This window comes from Python bivittatus, unplaced genomic scaffold, assembly GCF_059951505.1.
Source record: "Python bivittatus isolate LINGU-HERP-01145 unplaced genomic scaffold, Pbiv_v1 ctg000520_np1212, whole genome shotgun sequence".
Lineage (NCBI taxonomy): Eukaryota > Metazoa > Chordata > Lepidosauria > Squamata > Pythonidae > Python > Python bivittatus.
This window is the reverse complement of record NW_028277080.1, coordinates 2,485,882-2,511,148: the sequence shown is the minus strand read 5'-3', so window position 1 is coordinate 2,511,148 and position 25,267 is coordinate 2,485,882. Positions and strand designations below refer to the sequence as shown.

The 25,267-nt window shown below is 41.3% G+C and overlaps 1 protein-coding gene across 6 annotated transcripts in view; it reads left to right on the top strand.

The window, feature by feature from the left end:
- Positions 1–25,267, top strand: part of CTC1 (CST telomere replication complex component 1) — a 38,551-nt gene continuing 13,284 nt past the window's right edge. For 3 of the 6 annotated variants that reach the window (XR_015797360.1, XM_088147505.1, XM_088147507.1), the window contains exons 1-15: positions 2–891; positions 3,183–3,426; positions 4,257–4,456; positions 7,615–7,759; positions 8,341–8,643; positions 8,773–8,901; positions 9,214–9,437; positions 11,834–12,008; positions 12,083–12,286; positions 12,778–12,901; positions 17,891–18,005; positions 21,812–22,265; positions 23,089–23,178; positions 24,148–24,273; positions 24,478–24,542. Coding sequence is in view for 4 of the 6 variants with exons in the window: in XM_088147505.1 (XP_088003631.1) it covers positions 818–891; positions 3,183–3,426; positions 4,257–4,456; positions 7,615–7,759; positions 8,341–8,643; positions 8,773–8,901; positions 9,214–9,437; positions 11,834–12,008; positions 12,083–12,286; positions 12,778–12,901; positions 17,891–18,005; positions 21,812–22,265; positions 23,089–23,178; positions 24,148–24,273; positions 24,478–24,542 (2,672 nt within the window). In the remaining 2 variants the exon portion in view is untranslated. Of the gene's footprint in view, positions 892–3,182; positions 3,427–4,256; positions 4,457–7,614; positions 7,760–8,340; positions 8,644–8,772; positions 8,902–9,213; positions 9,438–11,833; positions 12,009–12,082; positions 12,287–12,777; positions 12,902–17,890; positions 18,006–21,811; positions 22,266–23,088; positions 23,179–24,147; positions 24,274–24,477; positions 24,543–25,267 lie in introns of all 6 variants that reach the window. The other 3 variants (XR_015797361.1, XM_088147508.1, XM_088147506.1) reach the window with 3 other exon arrangements.

The window sequence follows — 25,267 nt, the reverse complement described above, 5'->3', positions numbered from 1 at the left end:
AAACTGCTTTCGTAAGACAGCATTGACTTTGAGTTGGGAAAGATAGGTGATTTTTCTCTATCAATACTACCTTTAGACGCAGCAACAGTAGTCTATGAAGTCAACTTATGCAGGTTGTTCTTCCTAACGTGCCATCTTGTCTCAGCGTGCAAGGTAGACAGCCTCTTTGAAAAATGCGAAGGCGGCTGGACCCCGTTGTCGGCGTCTAATAAGCAACTCGCTCGCCCTCAGCCCGATGCCCCAGCGGCGCTCCCTCTGATTTTTCGCAGGCCTGTCGTGAGCGGCGGCGCTCGAGCTGCCGCCTCCTTCGAAATCTGCAGCGTGTGGACGTCGGAAGTTTGTGCCATGGAAATTCATAACAGGACAGCTATTTTTTAAACATTGAAATAGGGAGCAAAAGTAATGTTTCATACAAAAGAATACTGGGAGGGGCTGAGGGGAAGAGAATAGTGTACTAAAAAGTTCTGTTTTTCCATGGATTTCTAGGCAGCTGTGATAGGCTGAGTTTACACCGGCTAATCCAATGTGTAATTTGTCTGGTTGCGTCAACCTAGTCACTGCTGTTTGCAAACCATCCTTCTTGCATGACTGAACTCCCTGCGGGCTACCAGGGAAGTCGCGGAGCACAAGCGTCCGCACAAAATAGCAAGCGGGGCAGCCTTCCCTGCAATCTGTGCCGCCCCCTTGCAACGCCCGGAAGGGGCGGGCGAGGTGGCCGCTCCTGCTTCGAGAAATTCGCGCCTTGAGGCCCCGTTCAAACGCCCTCGCGAGTTGGGCAGGCTGCGCCTCCCACATTGCAGAGCGGGAGCGGCGGGAGATGGCGAGCTGCCCCCGGCAGGCGCTGAAGCATCCCTGGAGCCCGGACCGCAGCAGCCCGTCGCCTGCCTGCAGGTGGGAGGCACAAAAAGGGGGCGGTTTGCATCGGCATGAAATTATTCTTTCGCTCATCCATCTTTTTGTTTTTTTCCTTCTGCCTCCCCTCCTGCGATCTATCTACCAATACTTCGAGTGGAATGAGTTTGCGGGACGGGCTGAGCTAAAACGTTGATGGCTAGTTTGTGGTTTAGTTTATTGTGCGAACCTATCTAGCGTGGTTAGTTCACGGTTGCGCATACTGTGTGCACGCTGCCAGTTGGTTTAATCCAATAAACCGTGGTTAGTGGTTTGGCGTCTTGCGCCGGCATGGCCGATGCTGCTTATAAGGCACAAAAGTTCCCTTCAGTCATGGTGATTAAAGTGTTGAACTAGATGGGGCAATTCATCCTTATTCAGTAGACCCAGATAGACCCAGGTTCTACTTCATCCTCATCCAGAGAGGCTCACAGGGTGTCTTTTGACCAGCCTAACCTACCTTACAGGGTGGCTTTTCTGGGGAAAAATACAAAGAGAAGGCAGTATGTACCATGCCTTAAGCTCCTAAATGAAAGGTGGATATAAATGTAATAAATCTGACTCTATAAGCTTGCTATAGAAGTATATTGTGTGGATAAAGTTGTTTGGAGTTCAGGTTATATCAGGTGTGCTTCGCTGAAGATTTCTAAAGAGAAGGTAGCTGATGGGGAGGCTGTTCTACTGGCTTCGCTGCATTGGTGAGAGTTGAAGTAAAACTAATTCTGATGGCCTTTCTGGTTTTAAAATGTTTCCTTATGCTGTCTCAGTCAGAGTACAGGTAGTCCCCTGGGTAAGAATGTCTGGTTTACAGATGACCCATAGTTAAGAACAGAGCCTATTGTAGCAAAATTCAAGTTAAAAATGCTGATTTGGGTTAATTACACAATACTACTTATACAGTATTATACTATAATACTATTCCGGATTACATACAAATTCAATTTAAGGACAGATCTTGGGAATGGAACTCGTTCTTAAACTGGGTACTACCTGTATACAGTGGTGCTTGCATGATTGTGAACCCCTTTTAGTTGCAGTTACTGCTGCCCACGGGGGACACCCCATTTACTGAAAGCAAAGGTTCATAGAGCTTTTGCCACACACAAATATCTAGATAAATATCTATCTAGTTTTAGGACTTCTATGGAGAACAGATCATGTTTTAGGTCATATTTTATGCAGAAATACTGAAAATTCAAAAGGGTTCGCCTTTTGCAGAAGAAATTGTAATTTGATTTCAGATTACAGTACTCTGAAAATACATCCTCCAGCTGAGTCTTTACAAGTAGGAATAAATTCCTACCTAATTTTAGCCAAAATTGAGTGTGTTGCAGCCGTGATTCTGGTTCTAGTGGATTTGTTTAATGTCTCATACAGTACTTATCTTCCCATCTAATATGAATGTGAGGACAATAGCATGAAGGCAAGCTATAATTTCCATTGCAAAATTCTTAAAAGAATTTTATTTATTTTATTTTATTTATAATGTAATTGCTCATCTTTTGACAAACATATGTAAGGTCAGTATCAGCTGATTAACTATTTTCCAGTGTAGCTCCAATTTTTAAAATTGGATGAAGAAAGCATGGCTTGATATTCCCTTAGGTAAAAGAGAAAATAATTATCATTCATCAGATGCATAAATCAGTGGAGCGTCTGCAACCAGCTGTCTTCCATTCCTTCCCCTTGCCTCACTGCAATTTAAATCCCTCATCAGTCTAGCCATTCTTATGCATCTAATGAAGTGAGCTGCCATTCACAAAAGCTTATGCCTTGTAATAAAATGTGCTACTTGGAAAAAGTGCTAGTAGACTCCTTCTGCTATTTATTACTAGAACTGATGTGCCGTTTGTTAGGAAGCAAAGTGAAAATATAACAGCCAGTATAGCAATCAAGGCAAAGATAAAGTTTCCCTCAAGTTGAACTCGACTCCTTGTGATCCCATGGACAAGTCTGTGTTGTTTTCTTAGCAATAACATCCATTACCCTCTTCTGTGATTTTTTTCAACTGCTCAGTCCTGAAGCGTGGGGTTTCTAGTGTTCTTTCATCCAAGCACTAACCAGATCTGACTCTGCATAGCTTTTTTGAGATCAGCAATGGTTAGATGATGCCACCTGCTATGAAAGTTTAGTAAACCCATTATTTATAATTAATATTTTATGGGTATGTCTTCCTTTTATTTTAGGAGGTCAAAACAGTTTGTATGGAGGTCTCTATTTGTTTTAGCCCTGCAACAGCAATATTTGTTTCTTCATTCTTTGCTATAAATTAACTCAATCATATTTTCCAGCATTATTTCTATCTCTGACCTTCAATTCCAACGTGTACCTTGCTGTAGTCGTCTAACCTGGAGTTCTGATGAATTCAGAGAATGGATCCACCAAAATGAAGGTGTTTTGCCCGACCAGAAATGTTTTGAACAAACTCGCTTGATGCTCATTGGCTACTTGAGAAATGAAAAACCAGGAAAAAAAGATAAGATGATGGATGGAAGTGTATATCTGCGAGATAACACTGGAGCGCTGCCCTGTGTGGTATGGCATTAAGATGTTCTGTTGTTTATCTATCCATTGCTGCTTAGGAGGGACATTGTAGATAGCAGAGGAGAATCCTTAAAAGTGAAGATTGTGGACCTTTGAAATCTTTCTCACATTATGCACTGGGTGTTCATTTAAATAGAGGAATAGCACAGCTGGATCAAGGCCAAGTCATTTGCTTCTTGCAACCATCAACTAAATAACTCTGGTGTGCTCACAAGCAGGAGACATACCCCATTCCCACCATTGATTCCTAGCAACTAATTTTGGATGTGACACTGATACCAAGATTAACAGCCAAATATAGTACTTTTAAAAAATACATATAAAGCAGCAGTTTGTGAGATCAAATACATTTCTAGTTACTGCATATAGAAATGCAACTAAATCATGATGCAGTTTGCTAGACTGTTTATTCACTTTTTTCTTCTACTTGGTTTATTCATGCTGCTAGTAAACATCAGAACTGATGTTCAAATGAAGGAAACTGAATTTTTCCCTCCCTTCCTGTCCCATAGAATTTTGCTAGAGGCACTCAGGATGATCTGATCTGGTCTCTACTTTCAAGAAATGCATTGAGTGCCTCCAGCAATATCCTATGGGATGGGAAGGGAGGGAAAAATTCAACTTCCTTCATTTGAACATCGGTTCTGATGTTTACTAGCAGCATGAATGTGATCAGTAATCCAATTCAGGCCCTGCATTAAGCCTGAATGGGATTAACATGATAGGTATTTTTAAATGTATTGACTTATTCAGATGTACCAGTTTCAAATAAAAGGCTATTGCTTGTGTACAACTAATAACACTTCTTCTCTTTTGGTTAGTTCCTGCATTTTAAGCTTGAGTGGCTGGAACATCTGTCACTGTTCCCTAGCTGGATATATGTTCCCCAGATAGGCCAAAGCACAACTGGGTATCTGGAGATCCTAGAAGACCCAATTCAAGTACTGCCTGGACCAGAGAAGATTCTTAATACCATCCCTGTTTTCCACCCTGGAATAGCTGCAGAACTGCTCAGTGCCAGGTAAAAATTTAGTGTTATTTAGGAGCCCCGATCATTCATTTTCTTTCCCTAATCTCATCCATTTCCTTCCTTAATGGTTAAGGAAGTGATGACAGGGTACAGCCTTCTTAACTTAAATGCACATTTTCCGGGAAAAGGTGTGGCTTCTTTAAAGAGATACAGATAGGTCCAACGTGTGCACTCTCACAATCACTGAAACGCCTTTTGCCCTTGGGAAAGCATTTTTTCCACTGAACAGCTGCGCTATTTACCTATTTACCCATAACTGTTCACTTTCACATGACTTTTTGAGGTAACCTACACATTCATAAATAACGGATTCTATTCCTGCAAAGAGCATGGATGAGAATGTCTAGAACTAAGCATTTTGATTGGATGCACTTTTGAACGTGCCCCAAATAAGCTGTGTTTAGGATAGATGTTCTGTTTAAGTAACAGTATCGATGGAGTTAGTAAGAGTGTATTAGATCAGTGTGAATCAAATTATTTATTTAATGAAATTTGTCACTTGAAACCAGTCATACTCTAGATGGCTTACAAAATATAAAAATGCAATACAAAATCAGAGCAAGGATTAATTAACATAGCAATTCCATTTAAAATTTCAAATTAATCCTAAACATAAAAGGCTAAAATTATGGAAATGGTGCTCTGGCTACAATTAAATGCCAGAGGTGCTCCAGAAGAGCCATGTTTTCACCTTCCAGAAGACTCTGAGGATGGGTGCCATTGGTGCTTTAGGGGACAGGCTATTTGAGAGGAGGGGAGCTGCTGCAGAGAACATGCACCATTAGGCCCCCTCATTATAGCTGGTAAGTGGGGACCTTTAGGTGCTCCTACTTAAATAATCAAAGTATTTGAATTATTCCAGTAGTAGTATCTTATGAATGGACTGTAGTTACACTACAGCAGGAACCAGGGAAGTGGGTAGAACCACCTGGAACTGTCAGGAATGTAGCTACTGATGGAGAAGAAGAGCACTTGACAGTAGAGAAATGCTGTGATTTGTGAGGGAATAGACCAGTCTAGTTGTCTTGCTAAAAATTCACCTAACATTGTAAATATTGGTCCTGTACAGCATTGATGTGTTCAGTTTGACCATCTGATGTGTGAAAAGAGAAATAATTTCACATCAAGATATTTAAATATCCAGGCTCAATTCAAAGTGCTAGTCATTATCTTTAAAGCTTTAAGTGACGCAAAACTGGAATACATCAAGCAAAGCCTTGCCAGAAATGAATCTGATCTTCTAGTCTTGCCATTAAGAGAGGGCCTGCTGGAAGTTTCCTTCCTTGAGAGAAAGCAGGCCTTCTCCGTTACAGCCCCACTTTATGGAATACTCTCTTCCCAGAAGGGTATGTAGCCCCCACTTGCTGCACTTCCAGAAACTGGATAAAACTATTTTATTTGCACATGCTTTTGGCTCCAGCTGACTGACTATAAGCACCTATTGTTATTTTTTTTATTTTGAGATTTATCTTTGCTTTTTGTGATTATTTTTGCTTTTGACATTGTTCTGATTGACTTTATTATTTGTGGCATGGGGTGTGTGGTGCAGGTCAGGGAGGGTGCACAGGGGTGTGTGGGTTGGGGAGGGTGCACAGGGGTGCAGGAGAGACGCAGCGCAGGGGGTGCAGTGTGGGTCAGGGGGTGCAGGGGTGTAAGGGAGGTGTGGCAAGAATCAGGAAGGGTGGGGAAGAGGTGCAAGAGAGGTACGGGGAGGGTTGGGGAGGGTGTATGGGAGTTGTGGCGAATGTCAGGGAGGTTGCACGGGGGTGCGTGAGTGGCTGGTGTGGCGCAAGCACAGAGGGGCCAAGGGAGAGTGTATGGGTGGGGGAGACTTACCCCAGAGACTTGCCACCTTCCCTGCTGGCTTCCCCAAGCTGGCAGGGAATGTTGCAAATGGTACTCACATGATCGCGAAGCACTTGGCAACCGGTTGTAAGAGCAAACAGGTTGCCAAGCACCCAGATCGCAATCATGTAACTGCAGGGGTACTGGGATGGCTGGAACTTTGAGGACTGACTGTAACCACCATTCGTTTAGCGCTATTGTAACTCCCTTGCACCCTTGCACACCCTCTCTGATCCTTGCCATGTCTCCCTCACACATCCTCCCCAATCCTAGTCTCATCTCCCTCACACCCCTGCACACCCTCCCCGAACTGTGTGGTGCCTCTCATGCACCCTCTCTGACCCACACAATACAGCCCCTCACATCCTGCGCACCCTCCCCAACTTGCATGGTGCACCCTTGCATCCCCTCCCCAACCGCGCCACACTTTTTGTGCACCACCGCGCACCCTCCCAGACCCTGCCTCATGCACCTTCCCCAATCCTCCTCTGGCTCCCTCTCGCTCTCTTCCCCACCTGGCAGCAGCCACTTACCTGCCTGTGGGCCTGGGACTTGCAACTTCCTGCTGGCTTCCCCACTGACTTTGGTTGTGGGAAGCCAGCAGGAAATTGCCTTGCCTAACAACCGTGGGATTCAGTTAATGATGGCAACAAAGACTGCAGGGATTGCCATTGCTATGTGATTTGGTCGCGCTTTACAACCATATTGTTTAGCGACAGAAATCCTGCTCCCAATTGCTGTCATAAGTTGAGGATTACCTGTATTGGAACAATAATGGCCATGACTCTTCCCACAGTTATTGGGGATGTGTGGTATACTATTTTTAAAGGTAAACAGACCAAAACCAGTAGCCACCAGTGCATACTTGTCTTTGATAGATCCGGGTGAATAAAGTCATTCTCTGGTCCTTTCCTGGTCTCAGCTGCTCAATTATCTGTTTACAGATAGTACTTGCTTAACAACCACAGTTGTTAAGCTAGATATCATGTGACTGTGACTTGCAATCTTACTGCTGGCTTCTCCATTCACTCTGTCTGAAGCCAGCTGTGAAGCACGCAAATGGCGATCAAGTGACAGTGGGACGTTGCAGTAGTCATAAGTGCGAGGAACTTGGTAATGAAATTGTAACACTGAATAACATTCATAAATCACCAGTTGGGTTAACAGTGAAAGAAGGAGACTGTTTTCATGTCCTCTTTGTGGGCTTTATGGCAGCATCTGGTTGTCCATGATTAGAAACAGAATGCCAGATGAAACATATTTTTTGCTGATCTGCCAGGACTCTCTTTTTGCTTTTCTTTTAGGCCTCAGAGTAAGAAAACAGCAATGGTGAATGTGGCAGGTGAACTGGCCAGGCTGACCACTATTCTTTATTTCCACCAGAAGACTTTCTTCTTCCTCTTCCTGAAGTGTTTTAGTTCTGCTGCTTGTGTCCCAGTGGTAGTGCAGGTATGTTTACTTGCTAGATGTGTGTATTAGTTAAAAATCCCAAATCCTTGGTTTCCAAATTAGAGCTATGTCTTCTCTTAGATTATTACAGAAAGTTGGTTGATGAACAATCACCATGACCTATTATCAGATGCATAGACTGAGATATATTGTATATATTTTTGAGGAAGTAGAAGTTGAGTTGGTCTGCTAGGTGCTTGGTGAAGAGTGTATGTTTTGAATCATGATGACGATGATTCTGCTAATCATATTTCACAGCCAGTGTGGGTTGGTTTTCTTTTTCATGATTCAAGCCCTATTCTTAGGCTTGGGAGTAGTAAAAGTAGCATCTAATTATACATAAGGTACCTAACAGTACTGCTTGTAGATCTATTTTATTTTTATATTGTTCTTTCTCTTAAAGGAGCCCAAACAATATATAGGAAAAAAACCAATAAAGCAATCTTCAGTGAAAACTTGGAATAGGCCTTCATTGACATTGAAGTCACATGTACATTGGAATCAAGAAGAATTCCAAAGCTCTACAGCTGTTCTTTCATATGTGCTGAATTTTGACATTCTCCCTGATTTCTCTGTCCTAGAAGACTCCCCACTTGGTTTGGCATCATGCACTACAACTGGAGCACAAATATGTCCTAACTAACTTGAAGATATCTTGTCTCAAAAGTGCTGGACAGAGTGTTTTCAGAACTAGCTCTTCCTCATGTCTTCTACCTTACTGCACAGAGCAAACAGAGGAACACTTTTTGGATGTAACATTACAAGGAAGATCAACGGTATCTGTTTCTACTATGCCTCATATGCAGCCTAAGAGTTTATTGAAAGTGCAGGAGGAAGAAATGATACTGGGTCATCTTAGAAAATCCAAACTCATCTCATATACAGTAAGTAAATTGTGTCACCTTTGCAAAGAAAATGTTGTTCTGAACCTACACTTGAAAATTTCTTCAGATATGACCCCTGTAAGCAGCAGAAACTATTTATAATGTAATCTTTCATTATTCACTTTTCAGGGCACTATCACCCAAGTGTTAAATGCCCAAGCTGGCCTCTATGAACTAGATAACAAATACACTCTTTGTCTTGCTTATCGGCAGATGTTGAATCCTGGCCATGGATTCCGACCAGGAGCGTGCATAGGGGTGAGTTGGCTTGGAGTAGTTTGCAGTTTCCATTAGAAATGCAATTTTAAAGAAAGTAGGCTGTTTGAAAAAAAGGTAAGAGGCTGGCATTGTCATTCTGATTTCCAGATGTAGTACAGTTATGAAAGAAGAGGTGTCTGATTTAAAAGAAAAAAATCCTTATTGGGGAAGGATGTATTCTGACATGGATTGTGTATTATGTTGCCCAGTTAGTTTCCTGACTGCCTATAAAGTCAAAATGGATCAACTACTGTGTGAAAATTGTTGGAAAGTTTTTAAAATCTTCAAATTTCCTTTATGCTTATGTGTCAGCTCCGAGATGTCCATCTTATGGAGGAGTCTTTAGCTACTTCCCCTGCTGTTCTTGGAGCTTGTCTGCGTACTACCATTGTGCTGAAGAGTTTTTCAGCATACAGTGTATTACATCAACCTGTAAATTGCTTTGGAAGTCATTATCAGCAACTACTCTTGCGTTGTAATCTAAGCCTATCACTCTATCTTTATCTGGTCAACTTGCTGGAAATATTTGAACAAAGGTGAGTATTGTTAAAACTGATGGCATATGATAGTATGAAATTGTATACTTTTTTTCAGGCAAACATTTAAGTGTTGGTGCTATTTTTCTACAATTTAAGTTTATTTTTCCTATAGTTTAAGGAAAAAAATGTGAATATGTGCAATCTGATGCATGTATTCAGGCAGGCCCATGTATGCACCTCTGCAGTTACAGGTTACACACAATCATATGCAAACCAAATCCCCTGGAACTGCGGCCAGAATGCAAGCCTCCACGTGCTCTGGACATGCAGTCACATCTATGGAACTCCCAACACTGCAAGTACAGGTCTAGGATACAAGGCAACAGTTTCCAGACAGACAGCTCTCTGAGTGAGTGAGTAGGACAGTAGCAGCAGATTTTTTGAGCGGATAGGTTGTACTTAGAGAGTCTGAAATCCTGGGAGGGAACCAGAAAAAATAAAATGTTTTCTACTGGTGGAGTGAGTATAAGAAAGAACAGAACAGAGGATGGACAGAGTTATGATGTGTAGAGTTTATGGTACTGTCTGAAAATAACCCAGCATATATTTCCAGCAAAGGCAAGCTTGAAAGAAGTAGGAATATTGGAACTCCCAATGGTTACACTTCAGTTCATAAAAGAGGAGAAAAATTTCTTAATCCAGACAAAGGAAGTGCTACAGTGGGCACTGATAGAGGAAGCAGCTTTCCACAGCATAGAGACCCAAACAGAGGAGCAAACTCAGTGGATGAAATTCATGGAAACAAAACATAAAGAAAATATGCTGCACTGATGGAACTGAGAAACAGCTTAGAGGACTTTGCTCTGAACCTACAGGGGAAAAAAAAGATTTACTGTTGGGCAGGAGAGCAGAGGGGATTCAGCTGCTCCCTGAAAAGCAAAAAGAGTCATGGTGGTTGGCAATGTAATGCTGTGAAGAACATAATTGAATTTGTGCCAAGTGGACCCATTGACTTCTGGAAATTTCTGAGATCTTCTGACAATTTGCTCCTTCAGAGGGTGGAGAAGATCAACTATCTTCAGGTTAACTTGAAATTAACAGTATTACTCTTCAAATTCTTTTAAGAGTTTTTATACTATATAAATTGAACAAACAAAAAAATAAATACAGAAAAAAGCAAAGATCTATTATCCTAGAATGTAGAACATAAAAAGTGGATTTCAATTATGTGGCAGCAGACTCCGATTGAATGTTAGGAAAACCCTCCTAATGGTAAGAGCAGTTTGGCAGTAAAACCAGTTTCCCAAAGGGGCTACCTTTTACTAGATGTGTCCAAGCAGAAAACCCTTATTTGTGGATGTTTTACTCTGGATTCTTCTGCTGAGGAGATGGTTGGATTTGAGAGCCTGCGTGGCCCCTTCCAATTCTGTGATCCAATTCAGACAATAGTCCAAGGCCCAGAATTTCCCTACATGTATGAGTAGGCCCAGGAAAGCATCATCCCCACATGTTGGTGTATAGCAATGTCTAAATTATAGGAAACCAGCTATCATACTCAGTGCAAATACAGTGGTACCTCAGGTCACGAACTTAATTCGTTCCACGACTCTGGTTGTGACCCGAATTGGTCGCGACCCGAATCAAATTTTCCCATAAGGTTCAATGTAAATATGGTTAATCCGTTCTGACCCCTACGAATTTGGTCGCCAACCAATTTTGGTCGCGACCCGAATCAAATTTTCCTATAAGGTTCAATGTAAATATGGTTAATCCGTTCTGAACCATATGTATTTTTTTTTAAAACCACAAAAATATGAAACGAAGTACAGTACAGTACAGTATGAAGAGAGAGAACGCTGACCTTGCTTGAGGCAACTTCTGGCGTGGAGGACAGGAAGGTGGGTGGGGAGGCGGTTATTGTTTGGAGGGAGAGTCCCCCTCCCTACAGGAAGCCACGACCACGTGTCACAGCAGGGAAAATGGCCGCGGATCCTGTTCGTCACCTGATGCGGAGTTCGCGAACGGAAGCAAAATTTTGCGAACGGTGCTGTTTGTGAATCAAATTGTTTGTGAACAGACGTGTTTGTGGTACCACTGTACAGAGGTACCACTGTACTGAGATAAATTTTGAGTACTTTTCAGTCTCCTAATGTGTTTGACTTTAACTCTCATTATTTCTAGCCTCATGGTCACCAGTAATATTGGCTGAGTTTGCTGGAGTTGAAATACAGAACATCTGGAGAGCACCAGGTTTACTGGTACAGGGAATAAATAGACTCAAGAAATTATGTTGGAAGTTACTTTGAATTTGTTCGTAATAGCCATTTTCTTCTCCTTTCTCTGTCTTGCTTTGTGCTTTTCAGATTTTTTTTGCCCCTAAATTTTCTTCACCTGAAATTCTTTTTTCCCTGTTGTATCTCTGAAGATTGTAATGTTATCATAAATCTTTCTAGGTTCTGTTATTTCACTCAGCACCAGAAGTTGCTGCTTTCCTTTAGCCATCACTCACAAGGGCCAACAGAGAAGTTCATTGTTCCTGTTCTGAATTCCCTGCTGCTACCCAGGAAACAGGAAAGAAACCTCCATGTAGAGATCCTGGCAGAAAAGCACCATTGCCTCCTAGATCAGGTAATTCCCCTTTCCATAATCCTGTGCACTTGTTTCTTTGTGGGGATAACTTAACTCCTAACTCCTTTTTCTAGTACCAGATTCTGGAGCCACCATGTCAGATTCCACATTTCTCCCAACTGTATAGTACAGTTGAGAAGAGCTGCTGGGAAAGCCATGATCCATTGCAGCAGCTGCATTCTGACTTAAAGATCTGCAACCCAAATATCCAGGAACTAAATCGCAGTTTGGGCCAGAACTACTATATTTTGTCCGCTGAATGTTTTCAGCCTCCACTGGTAAGTAGTACATTTACCTTCTCAAAGATTGCAAGAAAGAATCGTCTTTTGACGTACAGTATACACAGAGAATAAACATGAAGTAGTTTGTTCACTCCCACTGTACTGTGCATGCGTGTGCCTTCGAGTCAGTGTTGACTCCTGGCAACTGCCTGGACAAGTCCCAGCAGTGTTCTTGGCAAGATTTCAGATGTGGTTTGCCTCCTAGGACTGAGGGGGAATGACTGGCCCAAGGTCACCCAACTGGCTTCATTCCTAAGGCGGGACTAAAACTCATGGTCTCCCGGTTTCTAGCCTGGTGCCTTAACCACTGCACCAGACCATGTCTCTCTACTATACTGTACAAAGGTTTATTATTTAGATACTCCTAGAAAAGTATGCGAAAGAGTACTTGTTCTTATAAGCATAGGGCATAATTAATGAATGAATAATCGTATTCTTTTCCTGTCAATGGGTAATAATCACCTTTTACTTTTGGACCGGGAGGGTAGGTGTTGCTTGGAGTGCTGGAGTATTCCAGTAGTGGTTCCCTCCAATTACAAGACAGAAGTAATGGGCTTCCTTGTATAATATTCCATAAGGATGGTAGACCATTCACTGACACATCGCTTATAGGTATGTTCAGTATTTATTTCACTGAGTTTTATCTATGATTTGGGGGAAACATAAAATAATGGCCACTCAGTAGCAACTGTATCTTGAGATTCTACAGAAGATTAAAGTAGAAACTGCCAGTTCTTGTGCAGTATCAAGGTAGTATTCATCATTGGTTACAAAAGAAAGAGTTTTGAAGGAAAAACTACTTTTGCTCATAGAGAATGAAGCCACCCTTGGTCAAGTCTGCTGTCTGGAAGACCATGCAATTTTAGACTGCGCTTATAATCATATTTTTTGTAATCCTGTTCAATTATTTGAGTGATATTGTTTATGAAGTGAGAAAAGAGGGAAGTATCAGCAGACTTGAGGAAACACAAATTTGCAGAAGTGCAGTTTTTTAAAGGAAACAACTTTAACCAACTCTGCCTTAAATAAAATAAAAGTATTCTCTTTCTGTTGTGAGATGATTTTGGAGAAAAGGATAGAAGGACCTCTCTTGTGATCTAGGGACCCACCCAAACCTGAGATTTTTTTTAAAGATTTTTTTTTAAGATGAATTTCAGTTGATAGTTAGAAGCCTCTCATGGTGCATATACACAAAATGTACACTAGCATTTGGATTTTGATGCCCAAAACAGGAGAGTGAAAATAGTTCTTCTGCAAGCAGCGTGCTACTTATACAGCATGCTGTATTATACCGAAAATAGCTGCTTGTAACATAGATGGATATAGGAGGGGAGGCAGAGGAAGTTATTTGGGCAACTGCACCAACAGCATGTTCAGAAGAGAAGTTTCCAGGCATTGCCGTACTGTACTGGAGATGTGCTGTGCACTTTTCACCTCTGACTGAATCCAGAAACAAAATGCAGAGCACAAATTGCCCTAACAGCTAACTGAATTTAGCATTTGCTTTATTACGAATGCTAAAATTCTGTATCACATTGTTGATATGAAGTAATGTTGATACTCCTGTAAACCACACATTTCAAGGAAAGATGTTCTTCAGTAGTACATAATGGATATTTTCATCTGATGAGGTTGGCTTGCTTCTCTAATCAAAATAAAAGATGCTCTTAATACCTATCCTCGTTAGCTACAAAAAACCCCAAACTTATAACAATAGGGACACAACAACATTGGGCCTTTTCTCCCCTCTTTTTGTTGGCATTAGAACCACTGACAGTGGCAAGAGAATAGAATTTCAAGAAATAATGAATCAGAAGCATACAGTCAGGTCCAGAAATATTGGGACATCGACACAATTCTAACATCTTTGGCTCTATACACCACCACAATGGATTTGGAATGAAACAAACACAATGTGCATTAACTGCAGACTGTCAGCTTTAGTTTGAGGGTATGTACATCCAACTCAGGTGAACGGTGTAGGAATTACAACAGTTTGCATATGTGCCTCCCACTTGTTAAGGGACCAAAAGTAATGGGACAATTGGCTTCTCAGCTGTTCCATGGCCAGGTGTGTGATATCCCCTCAGTACCCCAATTACAATGTGCAGATAAAAGGCCCAGAGTTCATTTCAAGTGTGCTATTTGCATTTGGAATCTGTTGCTGTCAACTCTCAAGATGAGATCCAAAGAGATGTCACTATCATTGAAGCAAGCCATCATTAGGCTGAAGAAACAACAAACCCATCAGAGAGATAGCAAGAACATTAGGCGTGGCCAAAACAACTGTTTGGAACATTCTCAAAAAGAAGGAACGCACCGGTAAGCTCAGCAACACCAAAAGACCCGGGAGACAACGGAAAACAACTGTGGTGGATGACCGAAGAATTCGTTCCCTGGTGAAGAAAACACCCTTCACAACAGTTGGCCAGATCAAGAACACTCTCCAGGAGGTAGGTGTATGTGTGTCAAAGTCAACAATCAAAAGAAGACTTTGCCAGAGTGAATACAGAGGGTTCACCACAAGATGTAAACCATTGGTGAGCCTCAAAAACAGGAAGGCCAGATTAGAGTTTGCCAAACGACATCTAAAAAAGCCTTCACAGTTCTGGAACAACATCCTATGGACAGATGAGACCAAGATCAACTTGTACCAGAGTGATGGGAAGAGAAGAGTATGGAGAAGGAAAGGAACTGCTCATGATCCTAAGCATACCACCTCATCAGTGAAGCATGGTGGTGGTAGTGTCATGGCGTGGGCATGTATGGCTGCCAATGGAACTGGTTCTCTTGTATTTATTGATGATGTGATTGCTGACAAAAGCAGCAGGATGAATTCTGCAGTGTTTCGGGCAATATTATCTGCTCACATTCAGCCAAATGCTGCAGAACTCATTGGACGGCGCTTCACAGTAGAGATGGACAATGACCCAAAGCATACTGCAAAAGCAACCTGCATACTGCAAAGAGTTTTTGAAGGGACAGAAGTGGAATGTTATGCAATGGCCAAGTCAGTCACCTGACCTGAATCCCACTGAGCATGCATTTCACTTGCTGAAGACAAAACTAAAGGGAAAATGCCCCAAGAACAAGCAGGAACTGAAGACAGTTGCAGTAGAGGCCTGGCAGAGCATCACCAGGGATCAAACCCAGCATCTGGTGATGTCTATGCGTTCCAGACTTCAGGCTGTGATTGCAATGGATTTGCAACCAAGTATTAAAAAGGGAAAGTTTGATGTATGATTATTATTCTGTCCCATTACTTTTGGTCCCTTAACAAGTGGGAGGCACATATGCAAACTGTTGTAATTCCTACACCGTTCACCTGAGTTGGATGTACATACCCTCAAATTAAAGCTGACAGTCTGCAGTTAAGGCACATTGTGTTTGTTTCATTCCAAATCCATTGTGGTGGTGTATAGAGCCAAAGATGTTAGAATTATGTCGATGTCCCAATATTTCTGGACCTGACTGTAAATTAAAGATAAATATTGATGATGAAGGATTTAAGGATTTGAAGGATTCCTTAGAATCAACAGTGAAATGTATACAACAGTACAGTTCAATATCAGGATGAGAATCAAATGATAAATGGAACCTATCTGAAGAGGAAAAACATCTGAAGTAAACAACAGGGTTTAATGCCAGTGTTAAACCAGTCAAGTACTTGGAAGTTTACTTAATTAGAATCAAATATTTATTCAGAAATATTTACCAATCTGGAAAAATATAATGGCTGATATTCTAAGATGGAGAAAGCTAAGCTCATCTTGGTTAGAAAGAATATTGATAGTAAAACAAAGATCTTACAAAGGATTACATTTTTTATTCCAAATTATTCCAAATAATATTGAAGAAAAGATATTGAATGATGGCAAAGACAAATAATTAGCTTCATGTGCTCAAGTGAAAGACCAAGGATCGAACTCGGGATTCTGAAAGATGCAATATTTAGTTTATTTGATTTGATATGGCCACCCACTCCAAAAGACTCTGGGTGGCTTACAAAATCCACAAAAAAATAGTAAAACAATTAAAACACATATAAACAGGCAGCCCTGACTAAAACAACTAGAATAATACACATTTTAGACAGTACAAAATAAAAATACAGTATGACAGGCCCCACCAATAGATCACACCCACATTAACCCCAGTCCTGGGAACAGAGTCAGGGCTTTCTGGAACCCCAGGAGAGTGAGTATCTCTGTAGGGGTGCTGTTCCAAAGGGTGGAGGCTGTGACAAAGGAAGCACGCTTCCTTGGTCCCACAACATGGCAGCATTTAATGGAAATGACCTGTAGCACACCCACTGTGCCTGAATGTACCTGAAGGGCAGAAACAGTAGGAGGTAGGCAGTTCCTCAGATGACCAGGCCCTGTGCCGTGAAGGGCTTTAGGGGTAAGAACCAGCACCTGAAAGCCTACTGGCAGAAGAACAAGGTGTACTGGCTGTGCTAAATTTTAAGATATACTCTCAAGCTAGTTGTTTGATCTGGATCACAAATTGTATTATATCACCATATGGTTGGACTACTATGAAAGGAGCAGGACTCTCAGAAGGTTTACATAAATATTTGTGGTCTGATATAAGTAGAATTGTTTAGTGCATAAAAAACCCATGCAATTATAAATAGCCTATTAAAAATATGGGGAAAGTATAAAAGAAGCAGCAGCCCAGGTTTATCTCTTGTTGGTTCAATATTATTTATTTTCACAAAGGCAAACATTAAAAAATTGGAACAGACTGCAAGATTTAACCTTTACTTAAAAAAAAAAAAAAAAACTCTTTTGAGGCTCTCTCCCTAGAATGGTCAGGAAAGCCTCATTGGTTTCAGTATCTTTAAATAAGCATAAATAAATATAAATAAATATAGTTGGGATATAAATTTGATAAATAACAAGATTTGCTTATAATATAAATAAATAGATAAAGAGCCAGTTTGGTCTTGTGGTAAAGGCATCAGGCTAGAAACCAGGAGACTGTGAGTTCTAGTCCTGCCTCAAGCATGAAAGCCAGCTGGGTGACTTTGGACCAGTCACTCTCTCTCAGCCCAACCCACCTCACACGGTTGTTGTGGGAAAATAGGAGGAGGAGGGAGTACTAGGTTTGTTCGCTGTCTTCAGTTATTTATAAAAAAAATAAAGGCGGAATAATTTTTTTAAAAAAACACACAAACCTTGACTGTTTGGATCTGGAGTTCAGTGAAGTGTCTTTGCCATCCTCTCTAATATGGATGAAGATTATTTTGTCCTGTTCTCCAACCCACTATTTTTTCTTCTTGCCTATTCTGATTTAGAAAACAAATCATTGTCTGTCTTCAGTGAACAGAGATGGGGAGCCCACAGTGTTTACACTAGTGTGTGATAAAGAAGTAGCAAGAAAATTCATAGGTAAATTATTCACTGACTGCCAGGAGGACAGGAATGAGAGAAGGAATAAGGAATTGAGGATTAGTATCTCATTACACCTGAAGCTAGAATTGGTCAGAGGCGTCTCTGCTAAGGTGGGTCTTGAGGAAAAATGGTTCCTTCTGTATCCTCTGCTATGTTTTAGTTAACTTTGCTTAATTACTGATAATTTCATTTTTTTCAACTGCAGGGTGCCTCCTCCAGGTGGATCTTTTTCAGCTTATAACAGAGCAATTTCCTCAAAATGACTTCTCTTCTTCACAACAGCCAATTACAACCAAACATATAAAGGAAAAGAAAATAAGGCAGGTATCTGGTTTTTTAAACTTAAAAAGTTTAAGAACATCAGAGTCACAGAACAAGTCAAAGCATACAGATGAAAAAAAGCTGCATGTAAAATGTTGTTCTAGAATTGTGAAGAAAGAAGCTGCCTAGTGTGAAAAATGGTTGTATTGATATTATGACTTAGTTTAGTTTGCTGAATGTTTTGAGTATTTTCCTTTGTTCTGGTTTTCTCTTGATTAAAATCAAAAGCTCCATTCCTGTTGTTCTCTGTATGTTTGGAGTTTGGCATGTATTACTTGCTCATTTGCACTTTTAGCTTCCCAAGGTATTTGCTTCTGTACTTAAGAATTAAAAAACAGGTAGTCCTCACTTACCAATGGTAACTGGGACCAGGAACTAGCCAAATTAAATACATGTGTCAGCTGCTACTGGGGAAGACATAAAATTATTGTGGATGATTGACTTCTTCCTCCAGAGTTATAAGTTATAACTAACTTATAAATATAAATTGGATGCTGTGACAATTAAGTGGATATAGAGCTGATTCAAATGTAGTACTCAAAGATTGTTCATCTGTATTTCCTCATTGAATTGAAGAGAGGAATTAAAGACCTGGATGAAGAGGTGGAGTGAAAGGTTATCAAACTTACAGATGGGACATCAATGGCTGGGATAGAGGACACAAATACAGGTAGTCCTCAGATTACAACCAGTCATTCAGCAACCGTTCAGAGTTATGATGGAGCTGAATGAGTGGTGCTTACAATTGGTCCTTGAAGTTCTGGCTGTCACAGCACCCCTGCAGTCACAAGATCACAATTCAGGCACTTGGCAACCAGCTCTCACTTAACAGTGGTTGCAGCCTCCCGCAGTCATGTGATCACGATTTGCATGCTTTGCAGCTGGCTTTGGACAAGCAGAGTCAATGGAGAAGCCAGCAGTAAAATTGCAAGTCATGTGCTGTCTCACTTAACCTCAGGTGGTTGGCTTAATGACCTTGACGGAAGTGAGGCTGTAAGTCCATTGTGGTCACATGATGTCTAGTTTAATGACCAGATTGCTTAGTGATGGGTTGCCAATACCAACTGTGATAGGTAAGAGAGGACTACCTGTACTGTCTGGTTCAGGCTGTGATATTTTAGGAAGGGTTCAGAGCAGTTGGAACAGATTCAGAGGAAGGTAACAAGGATGAGCAGAAAACTTGAAACTTGTATGTCCCTCGTATGCCAGTTCACTGCATTTCACAATACAACAAAAAAATGTTAACAACCATCAGCCTCAGAACATCAGACAAAATAATAAACAGTTACAATAAGAAGCATAAAGAAGTAGCAGGAATGCTGGAAAAAATAACTGTAATCCAAAGAAACTGGAACAAATATATTAGAAAAAAACTGCTTGCACTTGCAATGGTGGGTGTCATCATGACTCAGAAGGGAAAGCATCATTCAGGCAAAATTTACCACAAACAGGAAAATAAGTTTTGGGGACCCACTCCCTAGGAAAGGATAGCACAGGTCAGAAGGTGCTGATCAGAAAGTAGTTACAGTGTTTGTTTTCTGGAAATGAGGTTGCTGCCCGGTGGGGGAGGAAGCAACGGGGTGTGGTGGAGGGGGTGTGAGAGGTGCAGTGTAGGGAGGAGGTACAAGGATGGGAGGGAGGAGGGCAGGAGGGGGCGTGCAAGAGGCACTATACAGGTCAGAGATGGTGTGTGAGAGGCACCACGTGGGCCGGGGAGGATGCAGGGAGGTGCACGAGAGGCGCTGCATGGGTTGGGGATAGTTCATGAGAGGTGTGAGTTGGGGAGGGTCAGGGAAGGTGCATGTGGGGGTGCACAAGAGGTGCCGCACAGGTCAGGGAGGGTGTGCGAGAGGTGCCACGTGGGTCAGGGATGGTGCAAGGGTGTGTGTGAGTGGTGCAGTGTGGGTCGGGGAGGTGCATGAGAGGTGCCACACGGATTGGGGAGGGTGCAAGGGGGTGCATGAGAGGTGCGAGTTGGGGAGGGTGCAAGAAACACAGGTCAGGGAGGGGGTGCAAGAAACGCTGTGTGGGTTAGGGAGGGGGTGCAAGGGAAGTGCAGTGAAGGCTTGGGAGGGTGTACAGGGGTTCACAAGTGGCTACTGTGATGTAAGTGCACAGAGACTGGGGGAAGGTGTACAGGTGGGGGAGACACCCCAGCGGCTTACGACCTTCCCTGCTGACTTACCCATTGACTTTCTGGAGAAGCTGGCAGGGAAGTTTGCAAATGGTGATCATAATTGTGGGGGCTTGGCAACCTGTTGCAAGTGTTAACATGTTGCCAAGCACCCAGATTGCAATCACATGACTGTGGGGGTGCTGGGTCAGCCGGAGCTCTGAGGACTGGTCATAATAACTATTTGTTCAGTGCTGTTGTATCTTGGAATGGTCGCTGACTGAATGGTTGTAGGTTAAGGACTACCTGTACAGTATAAATCATTAATGAGTATAAAAAGAATTTGGAACTGACCTTGGAGAAGGTATGGGCGAGTCATTATGGAGGGACATGGACAAGAGATAATGGGGAAGTGTAAGAAAGTAACTCAGAACAATTCACCTTGATTTTGTTTAGTATAAGTTGGGACAGAGAGAAACTTGAATAGGTTTTCAAGATTCTGTTATTACAGGTAGTCCTCCTTACCAACAGTAATTGGGAATGGGAACTTCATTGCTAAGCAACGCAGTTGTAAGGCACAACATCACATGACTGCGCCGACATGACAGCAGTTTCAATTCCCATCATTAAGTGTCCCATGGTCACGTGATTGCCATTTGCAACCTCCTGCCAGATTCTCCATTGACTTTGCTTGTGAAGGGCGCAAATGGCAATTGTGACCACAGTACAGTACTGCGACATCGTAATTGCAAGTTGGTCCCCAAGTGCCCAAATTGCAGTTGTGTGACTGTGAGAACACTGTGACAGCCACAACTATGAGGACCCATTGTAAGTACCCCTTGTTCAGTGCCAGCATAACTTTGGTTGCTGAATGAGTGGACATTAAATGAGGACTACCTTTATACCTTAAGCAATAAAATAGAATTCCTGGAATCTCTGTGGAGTCTCTTTCTGGAACTAGCCTATCTTGACAATGAGAGAAGTTAAGTTATCCCTAAGTGAAGACTCATCTTCTTGTCAGTGAAACATGTTTCAGGGACTCACAATATGACTGAATTGGCTTGGCTCAGCTCACCAAAAAGCTTTAATTTGGAAAATCAGTGAGACTTGCATCACCAGTGAAATTCAGGCAAAATAGTTCCAAACATTTCCCCACATGGTAGAAGAGTTATAGACACCTTCAGGGCCTTATTCTGTGTCTTCCTTCCAATATCTAGCACTGTGTACTGGGCAGTAGGAATAACCTTGTGAACAAGAGGAAGAGCTGCAACCAAGACAATGGTCAGATAAAGAAATCTGAGTCCAGGGCAGAAATTTAATTTGAGAAAGCATCTCAGACATGACCCTCCCTCGTTCTCATGAAGATAAAGGGAGGGAAGCGGGAGGCACTTTTAGATTTCCAAGACTCTGTTACTGTAACCTTATAATAAAAGTAGTATTAGTATTCATAACTCTGGTTTCCTAGTCTGGTCTACCTTGAAGGGCTGGCACACTGCAAGAGTTTGTACTAGGTGTATCTTGAGAATGGGAATAGGAGGAGCAACCCAGTATAGGATACCTTTTGTCCATTACAGAAAAGGCATAATGATTCCAGTGTCCTGATCCTGCAGTCTGAATCTCAGCTGTATTTCTTTCTCCATATGTCTCTAGAACTGTACTCATGCTACTTTTCTATTTATTTTCTTCTCTTAGGCTTTATGCACAATTTTATTTTGAGGATGTGAAAATTCTTCATATTCCTGAAAAGAGAGTCAAAAAGAGTCCCACTATCTGTGAACAGACCTCCTCTGATGTGAAAGACAGTGGCAGCTCAACAGCTGATCTGAGACCCTCACTAAGAAAAGTTTCAAATGTGAGAATAGAAGAACCAGATACCAGGGAGCCAGAACATTTCAAGAACAGGACTGGGAAGATCACCTGTGTGTCTCGTCTATTTTTGCTGATTCAGAAGGAAGGACTTGCATGGCGCAACTATCTCCAGAATTCGGAAGGCAAGCCTGAAGATAAGCAGGCGATGCAACTCTGCTTTCAGGCCACAGTTTTATGGATGGGCAAACCTAAGCTATGCAACAGTCTTGGAGAACGTAAAGAGCAGGAAGAGCTCAGCATTAGTACTTTTGAAGAGTCCAGTGAAGCCCAGCAGAAGGTAAGGGTGGAGGGAAGTGGGGAAATGGCACATGATTGCATTCATTCAGAATGTTGCATTCCTCTTGTTCTTCCACAGTCATCATTGTTCAATCTCACCCTCAGTGCATGAGACCCAGAACAAACTAGATGACACCAATTCGTACTGTTTCACATATACTTTACCTTTTCATGCAGAATTAAACCTATACCTTAAAATCTATTAATCACCTCAAGATCAGACTGTCTTCAGTCAGATCTGTTAATCCTTGCCGTTGTTCTTAGTTCCAGAAATATACAGTACTGTGCAAAAGTTTTAGGCAGGTGTGAAAAAATGCTGTAAGGTAAGAATGCTTTCAAAAATATATATGGTAATTGCTTATGTTCAGCAATTTACGAAATGCAAAGTGAGCAAACAAAAGAGAAATCCAAATCAAAACAATTCATGCTCTTCATCATTTACTCTTCTTAACTTTTAAGTCATATATGTGAGTCGCCTTAAGTGGACCCATGGATATTGTCCTCTGCTGCTCGTCATGGTTTTGGTCAATTGAGACTTTCACAAAAGGTTTTTAGTTAGATACTAGGTCACCAGCCTTTGTTGTACCCATACAACATACAGCACTCCCTGCAAATAGTAAGGACAGTGCCAATCAGTTTTGGCACACTTTTATGTTATACCACAAGCCCAGTTTTACCCCAAGCATGCGCATGCTGTTCTATGCAAGCTAGAAACTCTAATCTAGAACATAACCTTGCACTGATGCCTGTATCTCACCACTGCACTCCTATTGTAAGAATTGGGATTCTTATGTTACGAGCTTTTCAAGTTATTCCCATTTCAGGTATTGTTACTGTTCCTGAGGAACTCTCTGCGCTGGTTCCCATTTCTACATACTGACCATCTGTACCAGCTCATTCTACCTCAGTGCATGGTAAGACTGAAGGAAACTAAAATTTATTGCTGGACTTTGCTGATATACTTGGAGAATAAAAATCAGTGATTGGGCCTTTTAGTCCAATTGCTTGTCTTTTAAAAAGCACATAATACTACTACAAGATTCCTTGTTGTAGGGGAGATGTCTGGAAATGAGGGGGAGGCCATTTTTAAAAATTCCCCCTTCCTCTTGTAATATTTCAGCTCATTTCCATGCCCCCCACCTGAAATTGCTTTTGATGGAGTCCCAGGAGGCTTCAGAATGAGAGGAAATTCCTTCTCTCTCTGGTTTTCCTTCATTCGTGTAACTATCAGAAACAATTGTACAAGCAGTTCGCATGTGCTTGCTCCTTTCTTTTTCTGAGGATGGGCTTCTGTCAAGGCAAAATTAAGTAGAAAAACCAACATAACATAAGTTGTCCACGGCATGAGTTAAATATTTCTATTGTTACCGGTTCTGAGTGTTAAATATATAAAAGGAAAATCTTCACTTGATTCTCTTACAATTGCTTATTTTTCTTTTACCTTTCATTAATATCAAGTTTTCTTCTTCAATTTTCTTCCATATAGTTGCTACCTTTTGGGAACTCATATGCTTTCTATTTTATGTACTATTGTATTAACCTACAAAGTGAAATACAACTAGGGAAAAATAGAATCACCCACTTTCCACTATTAATGGCATCTGTTAAACTGCATTGCAATCCAAGGCTTTCTTTTCTTTTTTCTTTTCCTCTTCATTTAACTGCTTTGCACCTTTTGTGCTATTTCTCAATTTCTTCTTAATTTCTTTCTTGCATCTTATTCCTCCTTTTAAAATAATCTTTAAATAATATTTGTTCCTCATTCTTTTCCAGGATGATCATTCTCTTATATGGTACCTGCTTCTTTTTAAAACTATTTTGCATAAGTCTTGCAGAATACTGTTTGATTCTTTGGTAAATCTCGGTTGTCTGTGGTTTTTCAGGATTTGGAAATTTTTGACAAAATGTGTTCCTCACTGGCTCCAGGAAACAAATTAAATTTGAGCTGTTCCTTCTTTCTGCCCTTCCCAGATGAGGCCTATGTGTATCATGTGAAGCAGATTTCTCAGGTAGGTTAATCTGTACTTCTGAGTTTCTGCTGGTCCTTGCCATTTTGGTTTTGATTTGGGAAGAAAATGAACTAACAGTGCCTACTACAGAGAATCCTAGACATGAACAATTAGTAGAAGTGAACAATTTTAATGCCATGTAAAATTGGGTTCATGAAGTGAGGACAGAGCAGTGGATGAATATATTTATTTTTTCTTTTTCAGCCCAAGTCAGACATGTTAGAAAGGGAACAAAAAATGTTCTCCATTGCAGAAATACTCAGTCTGAGGTAAATACGTTTTCTTCTCTTCTTGTTTACTGAGAGATTTAGTGTGAAAATTGTGGTTCCTAAGGAAATGAAATGGGCATGTGTTCTCATCGCTCTACTTCGATCTTTCTTTTTAAAAAGTCATCGTCTTCTGGTCTGCACTGTTATCTTGGCTAACAATATGATATAAATTCGTCCTGAAGCACAAGATGAGAGAATGTTGGAGAGGGGCACAAGGCACATCCAGGCTGCTTGTTCACACTAAACCTAGTTTTCAGTGCATGTGCTATATGAATGAGGAGCAAGAATAGCAGTGATATATATTGACCTCTTTATTGACCTCTTTCATGCAGTGGAAATTACACCTGTTATGTCCCCAAAGTCATTAATAAAAGTACAAATGGAACCACTGGAAAATTAATTACAATTGACAATAGGAGGATTTACATGTAACAATAATCTGGTGTAATTTAGCAAATCCCACTGTTCAATCTGACATCACTGTTCTCTTTGCATTAGCACATAAACCAAGGGTATGTGTTTGTCAGCCAGGATGATTCTCAGCAAGGTGAAGAACACATTTTGTCCAGTTAAAACAACTTATTTTTCTTGCTTTTTGAGTCACGAAATCATAATTTAGGGTTTGGCTATCTTTAATATATGGAGGTATAACATAATGGAGATTGTTGTGTATTCTCCCAGCAAATGCAGCCCTTGTTATTCTTTACAAAAACCAAAACTGAAGC